We start from the raw sequence: 18,970 nt of genomic DNA, 5'->3' as shown, positions 1-18,970 counted from the left end.
ATGTCACTGGTAGACGGATTTCTGGACTGTCCACAGCCCTCCTATGAGACACAGACCAAGTAGAAAAAAATTGTACCATTTTATCATGAGTATTAGCGAGGACCAATTATATGAAGATATTGAAAATGGGTGAAGTCGTCCTTTAAACACGCACAGTATATTTTCTTTGAGGTGATACACATGAAAGAAGGGCGTGGGATAGCTGTGGAAAACTGCTATACAAACTGCTATGCAAAGGATTTTTTTAAAAACTGTTGTTACATTTTTGTTCAAGGAAAAGGGCGTATGTTTCCAAAACACAATAATTTACACAACAATATAGAAAAATGTACAAGCCTGGATGCTACAGCAATTGGGGCATGTTATGTCCGGTCATTTGGTCAATATTTCAACACAACACACACAGTTTGAGCCCTCCTCCTGGGCAGAGCACATTGGGCTCTCTTCTAAGCAATGAAGTGAGTGAGTGTTTAGTGGAGTTTATTCATGTCTAGGTTGAGGAGTGTTGTGCTGCTGTGGGGCTGTGTCTTTCTCTGGCTTCTCAGCCAGGCCCATCAGGTAACATCACTGCTGAAGAAGAGCCCACATTGAAGAAACAATGCGGGCTCGCTTCAAGACAAATAATAATAATATAAAAAGTACTGTGTGTGTGTGTGTGTGTGTGTGTGTGTGTGTGTGTGTGTGTGTGTGTGTGTGTGTGTGTGTGTGTGTGTGTGTGTGTGTGTGTGTGTGTGTGTGTGTGTGTGTGTGTGTGTGTGTGTGTGTGTGTGTGTGTGTGTGTGTGGAGCTTGAAATGTACAAAAGTCAAAATATACTTTGAGTGAGTACCAAAGTGAAAGTACTAACATTTTCAGAAAATAGCAGTTCTGCAAGCTCTTACCGCGTCACATTGTAGATCGGCTGTATGTGGTTAGTGTATGTTTTGTATTAATAATAAAATCTGCAAAGTAAAAAGTAACTAAAGCTGTCAAATGCTGTAATTGTAGGGGAGTAGAAGTAGTGGGGCGGCGTGGCACGATATATCAGCCTAATCGTTCAATTTTGTGATTAAAGCGCCAAATTTGGCAGAAGTGTTCATTGATATATTGGGAACAAATCTGGATATTGGGCCATCACAAATTCTCACCCTGGTGGGCGTGGCAGCCATTTTTCAAAATGGCCACCAGCGGTTGATCAAATATTCCTAGTTTTTGTCCTAGTAGGCCGAAATGTTGCTCAAGTATTCGAGTATGAAGGTGTGTGGGTGTGTTCATGTTAATTACCTAAAAGGGGGCGTTGCAATGGGAGTGGCCTAGATAACAGTAAAATTTGGGAGAATTGTTCAAATGGTGATACAAGCAGGACATTTGGTACAAATCATCTTTGGAGATCATGCTTCGATTTAGGAAACCGGGCCACTCATAAATCAAAGATGGCAGCCATTTTTTTTCAAGATGGCCACCAAAAGACTGTATTTTCATTTCTGTATATCTTTACCTATAGTTATTTGAGGTCAATTACCAAATCACCTAATAGCGCGACCATAGTATGTTTTTGAACATTTTCAAACAGGAGGTACCATTTACAGTGACGGTGCCGGCGTGTGCGAGTAGCACATAGACTGTATAAATGTATGGACAAAGTGACTTCATTGGTTTCTACAGACCATAAATGAATTTCAGGAATTTCAAATCCGCCATCTTTCTATATCGCGTCACATCCTGCGCAACCGGAAAGAATGCTATTGGTTGGGTACACTGTAAACCCTAACAAGTAAGGAAAACTCAAAACTTTTGATGCAATCATTTACCTCAAAAGTTTTAAGTTTTCAAACTCTAAAGTTGAGTATGCAGAACTTGAAACTTTTAAGTTAATTGTACTTCTATTTCTGGGTTTACCAAACTCAAAAGTCAGATGTATTCAGAACTTAAACTTTTTATTTACTTGCACTTCTATATATCGATTATCAGAACTTAAACCTTTTTATTTACTGCTACTTCTATATATCGATTATCAGAACTTAAACCTTTTATTTACTTGTACTTCTATAAATCAATTACCGTGAAATATAATTGTTATTATTGTTTACTCAAATAATTGTAGTTTGTACTACATGTACCTTTTATTCATGTTTAATTAAATATATTTATTATGTCAACTCAATTATATTCAATTAAGTCAAATATACAACAAAATTATAATCACAACTCCAAAAACAGTACTTCATGTTCCATGAACTCAACATTTATTTATTAACATACATGATGTGGTGCATAATGTAAACAGCATTTTTTTTCAATCTTCTATTACACTGTTCAATGACATCTCCTTCTATAACACTCACACACATGAAATACAAAGGCAAAAATAAATACTGACACTGTTACAAAAATGAAATAGATACTGACAAAACAAATGATCAAAAAAAATACATGTATAAAGGTATGCATACACTAAATTATACAAAATTATAACATATTTCCAGTGCGTGGTCCTATAATCTTAAATCTGAGGCGTAATGGATCCACTGAAAGTGCAAACAACATCTTCTTCCCTCCTCCTTCTATAACACTTTTTGAAATAATTGTGTATTGGCTTTACCAATGGATAGCTCTGCTCAATAACTGTTTTTCTTCGCTTGGAAGAAGACAACTCTACACCTGCAGATGTGGCAGTAAAGAGAACGTTAGAGTCCATGACTGCGCTGACAACTTCGTCCAGGGTACAATCTGTAATATTGTGACCATGTCGCTGCAAAACCTCATTAACAGCCTCCTTGACCAATGGCTTGGACAAAGAGAATATGCCTTTCATGTGGTCCACTATTTCTTGGGTAGCTGTGTTTGAGACATGAAGGATAGCCTGCATCTTTAGAAATAAAGAAGCTGCATTACGTTTGAGCTGATCTTTCAGTCTGTCAATATCACACTGAGCATCCTCTTTCTCTGTATTCTGGTGACCTGGAGATTGTTCACTAGTGACCACTTCACTAGTGCCTGGTAGACTCTGTACATGTTCACGTCTGATTATGTAACTGCAAAAGTCTGAAGCATGACTTGATCGGTGTTCTTTACTTTTATGACCATTGAAGGTACTTGTTACATTGGTACTGTAGTTACAGTCTTTGTATGGGCACACCACTGTCTCATGATTTTTTAAATGCTTTCTCAAGTGATAGAGAACCCCAGATTCGGAAATAGGCTGCTCAAATGTGCACAGAGGACACTTGAATGAGACAAGCTCCTGACTCTGACCTGTACTACTGCTAATTTCAGCAGTGTGGTTCCTAGACAAATGTGTTCCCAGTGCACCAAGTGTCTTAAATGTGCACATGCAATCACCATACAGGCATGGCAGTGGACTGACTCCTGAGAATTGACTGTGCTGCAGCCTATAATGTGTAAATAATTGTGCTCGGACAGTGAAAGACACTGAACACAACTTACACGGCCAAGTCATATGGGCACCGGCAGTGACCTGGAAACAGAAGACACGTTTTAGGCCTCCACATGGCCAATATATACAGAAAGGTTACACAAAATATATGGCTTAACCTTGTTATATATAGCTGCTACTATGGTAGAGAATTTGGGTTGTGTAGTACCTTGGCATGATGTAACTCTACATGAGTCTGGTAATGTCTGTAATTAATATTACATTTAATCTATATACGACAACAGGGACATCTAAAACCAAAGGAGAAACTCACATTTAGTTTAACGGTGGTGAAACCAGGCCAGGAAACCAGGTGGTGCTGGTTAGGTCTGGAAACCAGGTGGTGATGGTGAAAGCAGGTCAGGAAACCAGGTGATGTCAGTGAAAGCAGGTCAGGAAATCAGGTGGTGTCAGTGAAAGCAGGTCAGGAAACCAGGCGCCACGTACACAAAGCTGCGGAGACAATAATTCAAAATAATCAACTTTAGTTAAAGGTAGGGTAAGTGATATTTTTTGGTTAAAACAAAAAGTATTTTTTTAAAAGGTTAAAATACTATATTCTGATAGTAATCATTGCTATAGAGTGTTTTTTCAGTAACAGATGTCTCCCTGTCTCTCCAGCTCTTTAATAAACAGAAAATACATTTTTCGGTAGGTGTCAAAATCTCAGCCAATCAGGAGAAAGTACCCATTTTTAAGCTTAATTTGTATAGTTTTCAGTTCAAATTTTGCATGCTCATTTCTTAGTGTCATCACTTCCAATTTCACTTGTTTATCTGTGTCCTGATTGAGTTCTCTGTCCTGGTTGGATAAAATTGGAAATGAAACTACAAAAAAAAAACAAAAAACTACAAAATACATTTTCTGTTTTATAAAGAGCTGGAGAGACATGGAGACTCTTTATATGGACAGGACACCCTATAGTAACGAGTACTATCAGAACATATACCCATTTTGCAATTATTTGAAACTTTGCAAATCACTTACACTACCTTTAAGAGTTCATCAATGTTAGTTCATCAATGTGTCTGCATCGTGTTCTACAGACCAGCAAATGCACTATGTATATCATTTAATCTATATACGACAACAGGGACATCTAAAACCAAAGGCGAAACTCACATTTCATTTGACGGTGCTGAAAGCAGGTCAGGAAACCAGGTGGCAGGTATACACAGCTGCAAAGACAATAATTCATTTCAATATAGTTGCATCGTGTTCTACAGATCAGTAAATACACTGGCCCTCATTTATCAACGCGGCGCAGACCAAATAATGGGCGTACGACGAGATCACCGCAACTTTCGGCATTTATCAATATATCCTATATAACCCTTGGCTTCATCCTACCGTACGCTGAGATCTCATGTCTGGTCGATAGCAGTTGTTGACTTTGGCTGCGCCCGTTTATTCCATTCTAGACCTGCGGAGCAGCATTGTCTGACTGTCTGACAGGCATCTGGACACATAATCCACTCCTAAATGTATATCTACACTAATAAATAATCCCTGTGAAAATATAACATTTTATAAAATTAAACAAACTGCTTTAACAGTCATTCGGTTAAGCTTGCAGATCTGGCTGCATTGGCTATTTGAAAATAGCAGATCTACAAGCTCACAACAGGTCCCATCCCGACGCGTTGTGAGCTTGTAGATCTGCCATTTTCAAAATATACGCGCGCTTCTGCGAGAGCATTCTCGGGAGCCCCGACCATCTTTTCATGGACAGTGAGGTCTACAAACTTACAGTAGCTTGTCCTATGTTATGGAGTTATGTAGGCTACACAACCTGGCTGGGTTAAGGATATAAACCCGACGATCGAATCTCTTATTAACGTGGCAGCACGGGATCACTGCCGCCCGTCCGAGTCTCACGGGGAATATCCTACATGACTGCTTGTGCACTGCTCTGTATGGGTTAAATAAATGAATATACAAACCCCATTCATGGCGATGTGATTGGTATCATAATATGTCATTCATGTAGGCTACAAGCCTACGTGACAAAGATTGTAGCGCTACGGATTACATGAAAGACACAGTTGGGCGTGTGCGTGTGAGAGAGAGAGAGAGAGAGAGAGAGAAGCGTGTGTGTGTGCGTGTGTGACTTGACAGGCAGCGAGGCGAGCCGGCGAAACTCTTTTGGCTTCCCATGCTTTATTTGGTCGTATTCTGGTTCTCCATGTCGTAAAATCAGGGCGTTTCGAGAATATTTAAGGGCGTGTTATTTAAATGACGCTCGGTTTCAGCCGTGACATTTATCAAGGCTCCGATCCAATGTACGCTAGGATTGGCTGTGTAGGATTCGTTGATAAATGTGACTTCGACGTTGGTGTACGGCCGAATTTATGGAAATTATAAGCCGGTTTATACGCTCCGTTGATACATGAGGGCCACTATGTATATCATTTAATCTATATATGACAACAGGGACATCTAAAACCAAAGGAGAAACTCACATTTAGTTTAACGGTGGTGAAAGCAGGTCAGGAAACCAGGTGGTGATGATGAAACCAGGTCAGGAAACCAGGTGGTGATGGTGAAAGCAGGGCAGGAAACCAGGTGATCTCAGTGAAAGCAGGTCAGAAAACCAGGTGGTGTAAGTGAAAGCAGGTCAGGAAACCAGGTGATCTCAGTGAAAGCAGGTCAGGAAACCAGGTGGTGCTGGTGGAAGCAGGTCAGGAAACCAGGCGCCACGTACACAAAGCTGCGAAGACAATAGTTCAAAATACTCAACTTTAGTTAAGAGTTCATCAATGTTAGTTCATCAATGTGTCTGCATCGTGTTCTACAGACCAGTAGATACACTATGTATATCATTTAATCTATATATGACAACAGGGACATCTAAAACCAAAGGAGAAACTCACATTTAGTTTAACGGTGGTGAACCCAGATCAGGAAACCAGGTGGTGATGTGAAACCAGGCCAGGAAACCAGGCAGTGCTGGTAAAAGCAGATCAGGAAACCAGGTGGTGATGGTGAAAGCAGGTCAGGAAACCAGGTGGCAGGTATACACAGCTGCAAAGACAATAATTCATTTCAATATAGTTCCATCGTGTTCTGCAGATCAGTAAATACACTATGTATATCATTTAATCTATATATGACAACAGGGACATCTAAAACCAAAAGGAGAAACTCACATTTAGTTTAACGGTGGTGAACCCAGGCCAGGAAACTACATGGTGCTGGTGAACCCAGGCCAGGAAACCAGGTGGTGATGGTGAAAGCAGGGCAGGAAACCAGGTGATCTCAGTGAAAGCAGGGCAGGAAACCAGGTGGTGATGGTGAAAGCAGGGCAGGAAACCAGGTGGTGATGGTGAAAGCAGGGCAGGAAACCAGGTGATCTCAGTGGAAGCAGGTCAGGAAACCAGGTGATCTCAGTGGAAGCAGGTCAGGAAACCAGGCGCCACGTACACAAAGCTGCGAAGACAATAATTCAAAATACTTAACTTTAGTTAAGAGTTCATCAATGTTAGTTCATCAATGTGTCTGCATCGTGTTCTACAGACCAGGAGATACACTATGTATATCATTTAATCTATATATGACAACAGGGACATCTAAAACCAAAGGAGAAACTCACATTTAGTTTAACGGTGGTGAACCCAGGCCAGGAAACCAGGTGGTGATGGTAAAAGCAGATCAGGAAACCAGGTGGTGATGTGAAACCAGGCCAGGAAACCAGGCAGTGCTGGTAAAAGCAGATCAGGAAACCAGGTGGTGATGGTGAAAGCAGGTCAGGAAACCAGGTGGCAGGTATACACAGCTGCAAAGACAATAATTCATTTCAATATAGTTCCATCGTGTTCTGCAGATCAGTAAATACACTATGTATATCATTTAATCTATATATGACAACAGGGACATCTAAAACCAAAAGGAGAAACTCACATTTAGTTTAACGGTGGTGAACCCAGGCCAGGAAACTACATGGTGCTGGTGAACCCAGGCCAGGAAACCAGGTGGTGATGGTGAAAGCAGGGCAGGAAACCAGGTGATCTCAGTGAAAGCAGGGCAGGAAACCAGGTGGTGATGGTGAAAGCAGGGCAGGAAACCAGGTGATCTCATTGGAAGCAGGTCAGGAAACCAGGCGCCACGTACACAAAGCTGCGAAGACAATAATTCAAAATACTCAACTTTAGTTAAGAGTTCATCAATGTTAGTTCATCAATGTGTCTGCATCGTGTTCTACAGACCAGGAGATACACTATGTATATCATTTAATCTATATATGACAACAGGGACATCTAAAACCAAAGGAGAAACTCACATTTAGTTTAACGGTGGTGAACCCAGATCAGGAAACCAGGTGGTGATGTGAAACCAGGCCAGGAAACCAGGCAGTGCTGGTAAAAGCAGATCAGGAAACCAGGTGGTGATGGTGAAAGCAGGTCAGGAAACCAGGTAGCAGGTATACACAGCTGCAAAGACAATAATGGACATTGGTACTGTATGTACAGTCTTTGTATGGGCACACCACTGTCTCGTGATTTTTTAAATGCCTTCTCAAATGATAGAGAACCCCAGATTCTGAAAAAGGCTGCTCAAAAGTGCACAGAGGGCACTTGAATGAGACATGCTCTTGACTCTGACCTGTACTGCTGCTAATTTCAGCAGTGTGGTTCCTTGATAAATGTGTTCCCAGTGCACCAAGTGACTTAAATGTGCACATGCAATCGCCATAAAGGCATGGCAGTGGACTGACTGATGAAAACTGACTGTGCAGCAGCCTATAATGCGTGAATAAGTGTGCTCGGCCAGTGAAAGACACTGAACACAACTTACACGGCCAAGTCATTTGGGCACCGTCAGTGACCTGTAAAAAGAAGACCCGTTTTAGTGCTTAGCAAGGGGGACGGGCTGCCTCCACATGGACAAAATATACGAAAAAGTTAAATAAAATATATGACTTAACCTCTCTAGACAAATCCACAGACGCGCTGCCTGTATTGCTGCGGTGTCACGGTGCGGAGAGTTGACACCGCAGCTATGGCTGCCTCGGTGGATTCGTCAATATATAGCTGCTATGGTAGAATTTTGGGTTGTGTAGTACCTTGGCATGATGTAACTTTACATGAGTCTGGGAATGTCTGTAATTAATATTAAGTCTTTATATAATCCAAACCTTTCAGACATGAGTCATATCTCTGCGGACACAAATAGTTATTTCCAAGAAGCATTGTTAAAAAAGAGAAATAATGTACCAAACATCTGAACTTTTTGTTCCATGTTTGCTTGTTTAGTTTTTTTCTGCAGTCCTGAGTGAATGTACTGAGTCCCAGTGAATTACAGACCAGAATCAGCCCAACACATAAAATAAATGACATAAATAGGCCTCCTGATGACGCTATAAAAGGCAGATGTGAAAAATGCAGGGAAAAGTATTTTTTTACACCTTTAGGGAGTGAGCATACAAAGTTTTACACAGATCGGTGCTGTTATAGGTAAAAACACGAATTGGCCTAATATAGCGCCACCATGAGGCTGATTTGAAAAAAGTTCAAATGCCATTTCTTCCTCGACATAGTGGGAATGTGTGTGCAAAATTTCACAGAAAGTGCATGCTGTGTTCATGATTTGAGGCATTTTGTTCAAAACGGAGCACTCCTCCCAACTTTGGAAGCCATTTTTAGGCAATCAGGATGGAATATGAAAAATCTGAAAGACCGGTTTTGTTTAATGACTATAGAGATATTGAATACCTATTTGCGTGATGTTTGCACAAAATGAGTGCCGTCAACAAATGTGTTTTGCAAAAAGAGGTCTCCTTGTGGCGCTATAACAGGCCCATGTGAAAGATTTGGGGCAGAGGTTCTGAATTGGCATCCAGGGAGTGTGTGCTCAGTTTCGCTGCAATCAAGCCAGCCGTGTGAGATACACACACACACACACACACACACACACGGACTGACGGACAGGGTGCAAAACATACTCTCGCCATGCCTTTCGGCCTGGCGGAGACAAAAAGTTGAGATGTTTGGTAGGTTATTTCTCTTTACTAACAATGCTTCTTGGAAATACATTTTAAACCATTGGAAAGCCTGTTTTTAAATTGAAGCTATCTCACTGATATTTGGAGTTACATCATGCAAATACAAATGTGAGTATTTCCTTCATACGTACATATACGTACACCTTGCCATGATGTAACTCCAAATATCAGTGTGATAGCTTCAATAGCTTCAATTTAAAAACAGGCTTTCCAATGGTTTAAAATGTATTTCCAAGAAGCATTGTTAGTAAAGAGAAATAATCTACCAAACATCTCAACTTTTTGTCGCCGCCAGGCCGAAAGGCATGGCGAGAGTATGTTTTGCACCCTGTCCGTCAGTCCGTGTGTGTGTGTGTGTATCTCACACGGCTGGCTTGATTGCAGCGAAACTGAGCACACACTCCCTGGATGCCAATTCAGAACCTCTGCCCCAAATCTTTCACATGGGCCTGTTATAGTGCCACCAGGAGACCGCTTTTTGCAAAACACATTTGTTGACAGTACTCCTACAGATTTTCTCCAAACATCACGCAAATTGAATGAATTTGTCTTTCCAGCTGTGTGTACGTGCTGGTTTCCTGACCTGGTTTCCCGACCTGTCACCACAAGTAACAGTTTCCTGACCTGTCACCACAAGTAACAGTTTCCTGACCTGTCACCACAAGTAACAGTTTCCTGACCTGTCACCACAAGTTAAATGTGAGTATTACCTTCATACGTACATATACGTACACCTTGCCATGGTGTAACTCCAAATATCAGTGAGATAGCTTCAATTTAAAAACAGGCTTTCCAATGGTTTAAAATGTATTTCCAAGAAGCATTGTTAGTAAAGAGAAATAACCTACCAAACATCTCAACTTTTTGTCTCCGCCAGGCCGAAAGGCATGGCGAGAGTATGTTTTGCACCCTGTCCGTCAGTCCGTGTGTGTGAGACAAAAAGTTGAGATGTTTGGTAGGTTATTTCTCTTTACTAACAATGCTTCTTGGAAATACATTTTAAACCATTGGAAAGCCTGTTTTTAAATTGAAGCTATCTCACTGATATTTGGAGTTACATCATGGCAAGGTGTACGTATATGTACGTATGAAGGTAATACTCACATTTAACTTGTGGTGACAGGTCAGGAAACTGTCAGGTTTTAACTTGTGGTGACAGGACGGGAAACCAGGTCAGGAAACCAGCACGTACACACAGCTGGAAAGACAAATTCATTTAATATAGTTGCAAAATAGTCAACTTTGGTTAAAAGTTCATCAATGACAATAAGTCTGCATCGTGTTCTACAGATCAGTAAATACTATCAGTAATACTACACTATTTATTTACACTATTATTTAGTTACTCCACTGCGCCCTCTACAGATCTGGTCAATGGAATTTTTCTATTGACAATATATGTAGGGGGCGCAGCGGAGCAGCTAAAACATGTTTTCCTTCCGGTGGATTATTTTACATTTTGGGCAAAAAGTTTATTTTAGACGTGAGGTGGGGGGCTGAGTGTTCCCACTTAGTAGAGTTGGCTTTCAACTCCATAAAAACTTATTTGTTTTGGTGAGTAACGAAAGCGTATTCTTTATTTGTTACTAAAGACGAGAGGCTGTGCACTGCAGCCTGTCGTCAGTGTTGCCAGATTATATGAGAGAAATAAGCAACCAGGTCTAGGAAAACAAGCCCAAAAGCAGCGACTACAGGCTACATTAGCACTATAAATCTGTTTATCTATTTTTATCAAATAAGAAACTACACCTTAGAAACAAGCCCAAAATACAATATTTACGAGCAACTTTAAATAAAAAGAAGCCCATAGTCACTTATAATAAGCAGACATGGCAACACTGTCTGTGGCGCCGGCATAGAAAGTTTTAATAGTATAAATCATTCATTCATTCATTTGAAACATGATATTAACAACATTTCCACACATAATATGTACTATTTCCACCCGAAAAAAGAAACTATCCGTGTCTTAATTCAGAAAGTACGCCTAAAGAAGTGATTACACACAAACTTATGTGCGCGTGCACACACCCACCCCCACACACACACCGCGTATTAGGCTAAAATGCTAATTTTATTAGCCTTCTCTTAAACTCGACATGGACAACTTTCAAATATCAAAAACATATTCAAACTACTACCGATTTCATGTTTAATATAACGCACTTCATGTGTAATACCACACACACACACGCACGCACACACACACACATACAAGTTTACGCGGGCGAATCAACTCAACAGAAACTAACGTAATATCAACAAATTATAAAAACAACTATTGATTTCATGTTTAATATACTTACAGTTGACGTGGTGAGACGTTATATTCTTGAATAAAGTGTTTTTTCGATGGAAGCGTGTAGAAAATCAGCGTTTGAGCGCAGTGCGAGGAAGGTCCGCCATTACAGAAAAACCTTTTCTGAGTTAGTGCCCGCCCACTTAGCCTTTACGTCCTGACGTAGGCTGACGTCAGACGCACTCATGTTGGACGTGAGGAGATTTAAGTTAATGCCAATAAAAGGTTCTGAGTTCTGCTTAATTAATCCACAAAAATAGTTCAGATTAATAGAAAAATATAATTTTATATTACTCAAAAGAAACAAAATGCTCAAGGTACTCGATATGTTTAAGTTAGAAGGACCTTTTAACATTTTTCAAGTTATCAATACATTAAACAAATATTATTATAGAGCATTGGGGTTTACAGTGTAGCTTGTCAATCAAATCATCCCGTCCTACAGCATACCCTACTTTATCATCAATTTAAAAATAAATGGGACCATAATTTCCCAAAACGCATATCATGGTGATTGAAAGAAGACTTTAAACTAGCGACTAGAAGCATATAGTATTTATGACAATGTTTATTAAGGTAAGAAAATCAAGTCTAAAGTTCGTCAAAAACCCACCCACTTGAATGGAGAAAAAATCTTTCTGACATCAGCAGGGGTAAAACAGCGAACCTACTGGCCATTCATATGAACTTTTACTTCCTATTTAGACTATTTCAAAGCAGGAAGCTGGGCCCTTGGAGCCTGCAGTACTCAAGCACGGCGTGAGTATTGGGAGCTGGTGTTAGGTGTGAAGATGAAGATAGAACAATGCTGTGTGGAGCTCAGGGAGGAGATAAGAAAGGCAGCCAGAGCGAAAGTAGGGAGGAGTACAAAGAGATGAGGGGTAGGGCAGAGAGAAATGTGGTGAGGGTTAAGGAAAAGAGTATGAGTAGTTGTATGAAAGGTTTGACACCAAGGAGGGAGAAAAGGACCTGCACCTTTTGGCTAGACAGAGGCACTGAGATGGGAAGGATGAGCAACAGGTTAAGGTGATAAAGGATGGATGGAAATGTTCTAGCAACCAAAGACAGTGTGTTGAGAAGATGGAAGGAGCACTTTGAGGAAACAGATGGAGGTCAGGAGTTATTTCTAACAGAAGTATACCAGTGAGAGGGAAGATGTATAAGACGGGAGGGGGACCAGCCATGATGCTGTACGGCTTGGAAACGGTGGCACTGACGATTCTCGATTCTCATTAGGAGTGACAAGGAAGGAAGGACATCATCATAAATGATTAAATTAGAGGATCAGCCCAGGTGACAAGGTTTGGGGATAAAGCGAGAGAGGCATGGTTGAGATGGTTTGGACATGTGAAAAGGAGGGATGAGGGGTACATTGGGAAAAGGATGCTGAAGATTTAGCTGCCAGGTAAGAGGAGAAGAGGATGGCCAAAGCGGAGGTTTAAGGATGCGGTGAGAGACGACATGAAGGTGGTTGGATTCACTGAGGAAGACACAGAACCAGATGGGATTTTTTTGGTACAGGTTCATTCATGAGATTTGGTTTTGCTTTAATCCCTAAGTTTGACTGTGAGCACAGTTGTAGGGCGTGTTTCTGAAAAGTTTAAATTTAGATGGTTATAAATGGTAACTCCTGTTTGAAAATGTTCAAAAATATACTATGGGAGTGCTATTTGGTGATCTGGTGATTGACCTCAAATGATTATAGGCAAAGATATGTAAAAATGCAAAAACAAATTTTGGCAGCCATCTTGAAAAAAGGCTGCCATCTTTGATTTAAGAGTGGCCTGGTTTCCTAAATCGAAGCGTGATCTCCAAAGATGATTTGTACCAAATTTCCCGCTTGTATCACCATTTGAACAATTCTCCCAAAATATTGCTGTTATCTAGGCCACTCCCATTGCAACGCCCCCTTTTAGGCAATTAGCATGAACACACCCACACACCTTCATACTCACATACTTGAGCAACATTTCGGCCTACTAGGACAAAAATTAGGAAGATTTCATCAACCGCTGATGGCCATTTTGAAAAATGGCTGCCACGCCCACCAGGGTGAGAATTTGTGATGGCCCAATATCCAGTTTTGTTCCCAATATATCAATCAACACCTCTACCAAATTTGGCACTTTAATTGCAAAAGTGAACGATTGTTGTGCTACGCCGCCCTACTAAAGTAAGAAAAATGGAAAGTAAAGTAAAAGTACCTCAAAAATTGACATTGTGCATTGTAAGGACTGTACATTATTGTATAGTACTTGAGTAAATGTACTTAGTTACTTTGCACCACTTTGACAGGCTAAGCATGAAACAGCCCCAGGTGCACTAATTGCTACAGGGCAAAAACTGCGGCCGCAGTGGGTCAGCAAAACCCTTTGGAAATGCATTGGGTGCTTAAAGTGAAATATTTCAAAATATGCAAATTATTGCAAATTATTACTGCAAATTATTATATAAACAGTTTTGGAATAAGTTGAATAGTATTCTTAAACCAAAGAAAAACTCTGTTCCTCAGATTCGTGTAAATGATGAAGTTGTCCATGACCCTGCTCTTATCTCTGATGTGTTTAATCGTTTTTTTTCCTCTGTTAGTAATTCTTATTCTTTTGATTCTCCTTATTTAAATAATCATGTTAGTAGTCCTATTAATGGTTCATTTTCATTTAGACGAATATTACCTACAGAAATTTCACAAGTTATTTCAGAACTTAAGATTGGATGTGCCTCTGGTCCAGACGGATTAGAGGCCAAGTTTATTAAATTAGCTTCTCAAGTTCTCATCTTCCCTCTTGCAGATTTATTTAATTTGTCCCTATCAACTTATCAACTTCCATCAATCTGGAAATGTGCAAAGGTCACTCCACTTTTTAAAGGTGGTGATCCTTTAGAAGTTAATAATTATAGACCCATTTCTATTATCTGTTCAATGGCAAAAATATTTGAAAAGCTCATTTATAATCAATTATCTAAATATATTAATGATCTCAATATTTTATCCCCATTTCAGTCAGGTTTCCGTTCCAATTTCTCCACTACTACTGCTCTTGTTAAATTTTCGGATGATGTATACTCCGCCTTAGATAAGGGTAAATTATTAGGTTCTATTTTTATTGATTTATCTAAGGCTTTTGATTTAGTTGATCATTATCTTCTTTTGGATAAACTTTATGATTTTGGCCTTTCTCGACAGGCATTACTTTGGTTTAGTTCCTACCTTCATAATCGTCGTCAGTGTGTTTCTTTTAATGATGTTAAATCGGATTTCTTGGTGATGGAAAAGGGTGTACCACAAGGATCAATCTTAGGTCCTTTACTTTTTTCCATTTTCATTAATGATCTTCCCAAAATATGTACAAATTGCTCCATACAGTTATATGCTGATGACACAGCTATTTATACATCTGATTGTGATATATCCAAAATTCAAAGCTCCTTGCAAACGGAATTCAATCTGGTTCAAAAATGGCTTTTAAATAATAATCTTATATTAAACAAGCAGAAGTCGTGCAGCATGGTGTTTGGTACTCGGTATTTTCTTAATCGTATCTGAATTATCTATTTTTTTTACAGATGGCTCTCCCCTTAAAACAGTGGAAACATTCAAATACTTAGGCCTTTGGTTAGATTCGGAATTTTCTTTTAAGCCCCATATCGATTCTCTTAGGAGTAAAGTAAATAATGGTCTCAGATTAATGTATAGATCAATAAACTGTTTTACTTTTCAAATAAGAAAACATATTGTTCAGCAGCTTCTACTTCCTATCATTGACTATTGTGACATCATTTATCAGAACACCTCTGAGACACATCTTCATTCGTTAAATGTAGTTTACAATAATATATGTAGATTTGTACTCCGGTGTCCTTACAGTACACATCACTGTGTTCTGTATGATACGTTAAACTGGTTATCTCCTCATGATAGGAGACATTTTCATTGGTTGCTTTTTGTTTTTAAATGTATTTACTTTAATTATCCTTCTTATTTGAAAGAGCTTTTACGTCCGTTCAGTTCAAGATACCCATTAAGACATACACAACAACCTGTTTTTGAGGTACCTGTCGGTATAAACAAAGAAATTGGGAGACGTTCTTTTAAGTTTAAAGCACCTTCTGATTGGAACAATTTATCCACTTTACTTAGATCAATTATTTCATTTTCTGTTTTCAAAATATCTCTGCTTGATTCCCTAAAATCTAACTGTTCTTGCTTTTAAATTCATAAAGTTGGCTTAGCGGAAAGACAATCGGGGTTCGCGGAGTCGGCTTGGGGGGCTATGGGTTTTGACTTCGGACTGGAAATGACATATGTTGCCATGTATTCTTGTTGAATTTGATTTCATAATGGACTGTTTTATTATTATTTTATTTTTTCATTTTTTATTATTTTTATTATGGCATAACAGATGTAGACTGGTCTGGGATGGTGTGAGAGCCCTTATGTGTATGTTTTGTTGTTGTTGTATGTTATGTGATTGTTTTGTGTCAGTGTTTGTGTGTTGTGCCTGAGGACCCCCTGGAAGACGAGATGCTGCATCTCAAGGGGTTTATCCTCCAATAAAATTTTCAAATCAAAAGTACAAATATTAAGTAAAAAAATTAGGAACAGAGAGTTTGGTGAAAATGTCTAAAATGTCTAACAATCAACATTATTAAATGATGATTCCACAATTTCCTTACCAGTCAGTGTTAAAAAAAATTGAAACTATGGGTGCTGTAGAAATTGGTGCTTATAATTTGCTTACATTTTTATGTTGTCATCAGAGCCTGTATGTATTCATTGTATTATGTGGAGTGTCATTTCTGCTGGAGTCATGATGGAACCAACAGGAGGGTGGGATTGTAGGAAGGGGTGGCGGAGGGGGGGTAGTTAAGGGAGGGTAGTCCTGTGTAAATAAAAGAAAGGAAATAAGTGTCGGGACGTGTATGTGGGTGATTGTGGATGTAGTATAATATGTAAAAAATAAAATCTATAATTTCTATAGTAGGTAGTATGGATGCATACATATCTACGCACACATACGTACGTACAGGCACAAAACTCCTACCCACTCATTCAGTACACACACAATACACGCACGCACGCACGCACACGCACACGCACACGCACACGCACACGCACACGCACACGCACACACGCACACACACACACGCACACGCACACGCACACGCACACACACACAAGCATACAGTAGGTGCAATTTAAAAGCTGGGGTGTAATTGCATGATGAGCTGTTCCTTGTGAGGGGTCAGGCAGCTCTGACCCGTCACAATAAGAAGTAATCTCAGCAGTACTGTGAATGGTAGTCAAAGGTCACACCCACACCTGTAGTGTTACCGTCTGTCAGACAGGCAGGAAATACATAGAAAAATCCTCGTGTTAAATTAACTCTGTACAAATGTATAACAATTTGGTTACATTTGAATCAAGTAACATTGAGGATTTTACTGTGTATCAGTATGGTACAGATGCACATAAACACATACTAGCCATGCATTCATATGCACACTAATTCTCTTATCAAAGTCTGATTTAGGTACTAGTGCCAAGGCTAGGGTTAGTAACATGGCTAGATCTTTGCCCAATCCGTCAAACTATTCAGTGCATGTACAAAAAAACAAGATATTTGAAAAAATATTATACCAGGTTGCTTATTTCTCTCACTAAACATGGCAACGTTTTTAGATCCCATATGGTTGCTTATTTCTCTGACTAAACATGGCAACGTTGAAAGGCCAAATGAGCGCCACAGTTCATAGAGATACATACAGTGGCCGAACACCGTATTGCGGGTCGTCTTTAGATCCCATATTCTGAGAGGACATTGAGCCCTCATTGGCTAAAGGACCAGCCAATGAGCAAAAAGTCACACAAAAGTCAGGACTAACAAACAAGACAGGACTAGGGAGTGTAAATATAGACCAGGTTTGACAACCTGGTAAAAAGTGGGGGAAAATATCTAGTTGTTGTTTTTGGCCACATTGTTATACTCTTTTACACAATTAAATTTGACTACTATACCATGCATGAGGATTTTACCATGTACAGCAGTGGAGTTGAGAAGGTTTTCTTGTCTTTCTTCCTCAGGTAGAGGCCATTCATCCAGACTGTGCTTTGGTTCTGCAGCACATGATGGCTCAGGAGGCATGTCTACAGATACGAAGACAGGAGGCAACCACGCAACCACGCAACCACTCCGACAGTAGGACAGGTCGGTGTGTGTGTGTGTGTGTGTGTGTGTGTGTGTGTGTGTGTGTGTGTGTGTGTGTGTGTGTGTGTGTGTGTGTGTGTGTGTGTGTGTGTGTTTGTGTTTGTGTGTTTGTGTGTTTGTGTGTGTGTGTGTGTGTGTGTTCAGTTTAGTGCATTTTGATCAGATAGGTTTACCTACTTCAGCTTCTGGTTAAGAGTATAACTTGCACAAATATACATGGTGAAATTGTGTTAATTACATTTTGAATGTACACATGGATGGAACCACGTACAGTCGTACACTGTACACTCAGATCTAAATGAACACTACCATTTACAATGTAGGATACAATGCAAACAAAGGTGGAATTAAACCCTACGGCCCTCAAAGAGAAAACAAATCAAGCCTCCATGCTCAGACAGACATGTACCCGGATTCTTCCTTTAGGCCATCTGTTAACCAAAGCGGACGGCACGATTTTTCAGTGATAACAGTTATGAGTTTAAAAATGTTCAACTCTCGATGATCAGATAAAAAACTGCAAATGTGCACAGCTCAGTGCAGCAGACGCTCTCAGTGACTTGTCCCGCTGCTGACGTTTGTAATATAATGTACTGTAAATACAGGGTGCTCCCATTGTAAACAATTCAAAACATATGCTGTACTCAGGAAAAAAAATGCCTTGGTGGAGGGTGGACACAGCCCCATATGTAGCTATCAGTTGCCAATCACAGTCTTCAGAGAACAAATAAGAAGCAGTGGCCAAGCAACTGAAAACCAATCAGGGAAATGAGTCAGGTATGGAGATCTCTGGTACTTAAAGGAAGAGTTCACCCAAAAAATGACTTATTTTCTATCAATTGCACACCCCATGAAGCCTTGAATTCATGGATTTATTTTTGTTTTTGTGGCATTCTTCAGCCAATAATTTGATGACCGGGTGTGTATCCGGTAGGAGACACAAATAATCTACTTTGTGTCTCCTACCGGATACATAAGCCGGTAGGAGACGGGAATCAAATTATTGGCTTAGGAATGCGACAAAAACTAAAATAAATCCATGGATTC

The 18,970-nt window shown here is 39.8% G+C and overlaps 1 protein-coding gene across 1 annotated transcript in view; it reads left to right on the top strand.

Moving 5' to 3' along the window:
* The window catches only part of ghrhrb (growth hormone releasing hormone receptor b), a 68,175-nt gene that overhangs the window by 9,948 nt on the left and 39,257 nt on the right, over positions 1-18,970 (top strand). The window contains exon 2 of the mRNA XM_080430694.1: positions 17,800-17,923. Coding sequence (XP_080286820.1) covers positions 17,800-17,923 — 124 coding nt within the window. The remainder of the gene's footprint in view (positions 1-17,799; positions 17,924-18,970) is intronic.

This window comes from Gymnoscopelus braueri (assembly GCF_963280865.1).
Source record: "Gymnoscopelus braueri genome assembly, chromosome: 6".
NCBI classification, from domain to species: Eukaryota; Metazoa; Chordata; class Actinopteri; order Myctophiformes; family Myctophidae; genus Gymnoscopelus; species Gymnoscopelus braueri.
The sequence above is the reverse complement of the archived record's forward strand: the minus strand, read 5'-3'. Positions and strand labels throughout refer to the sequence as shown.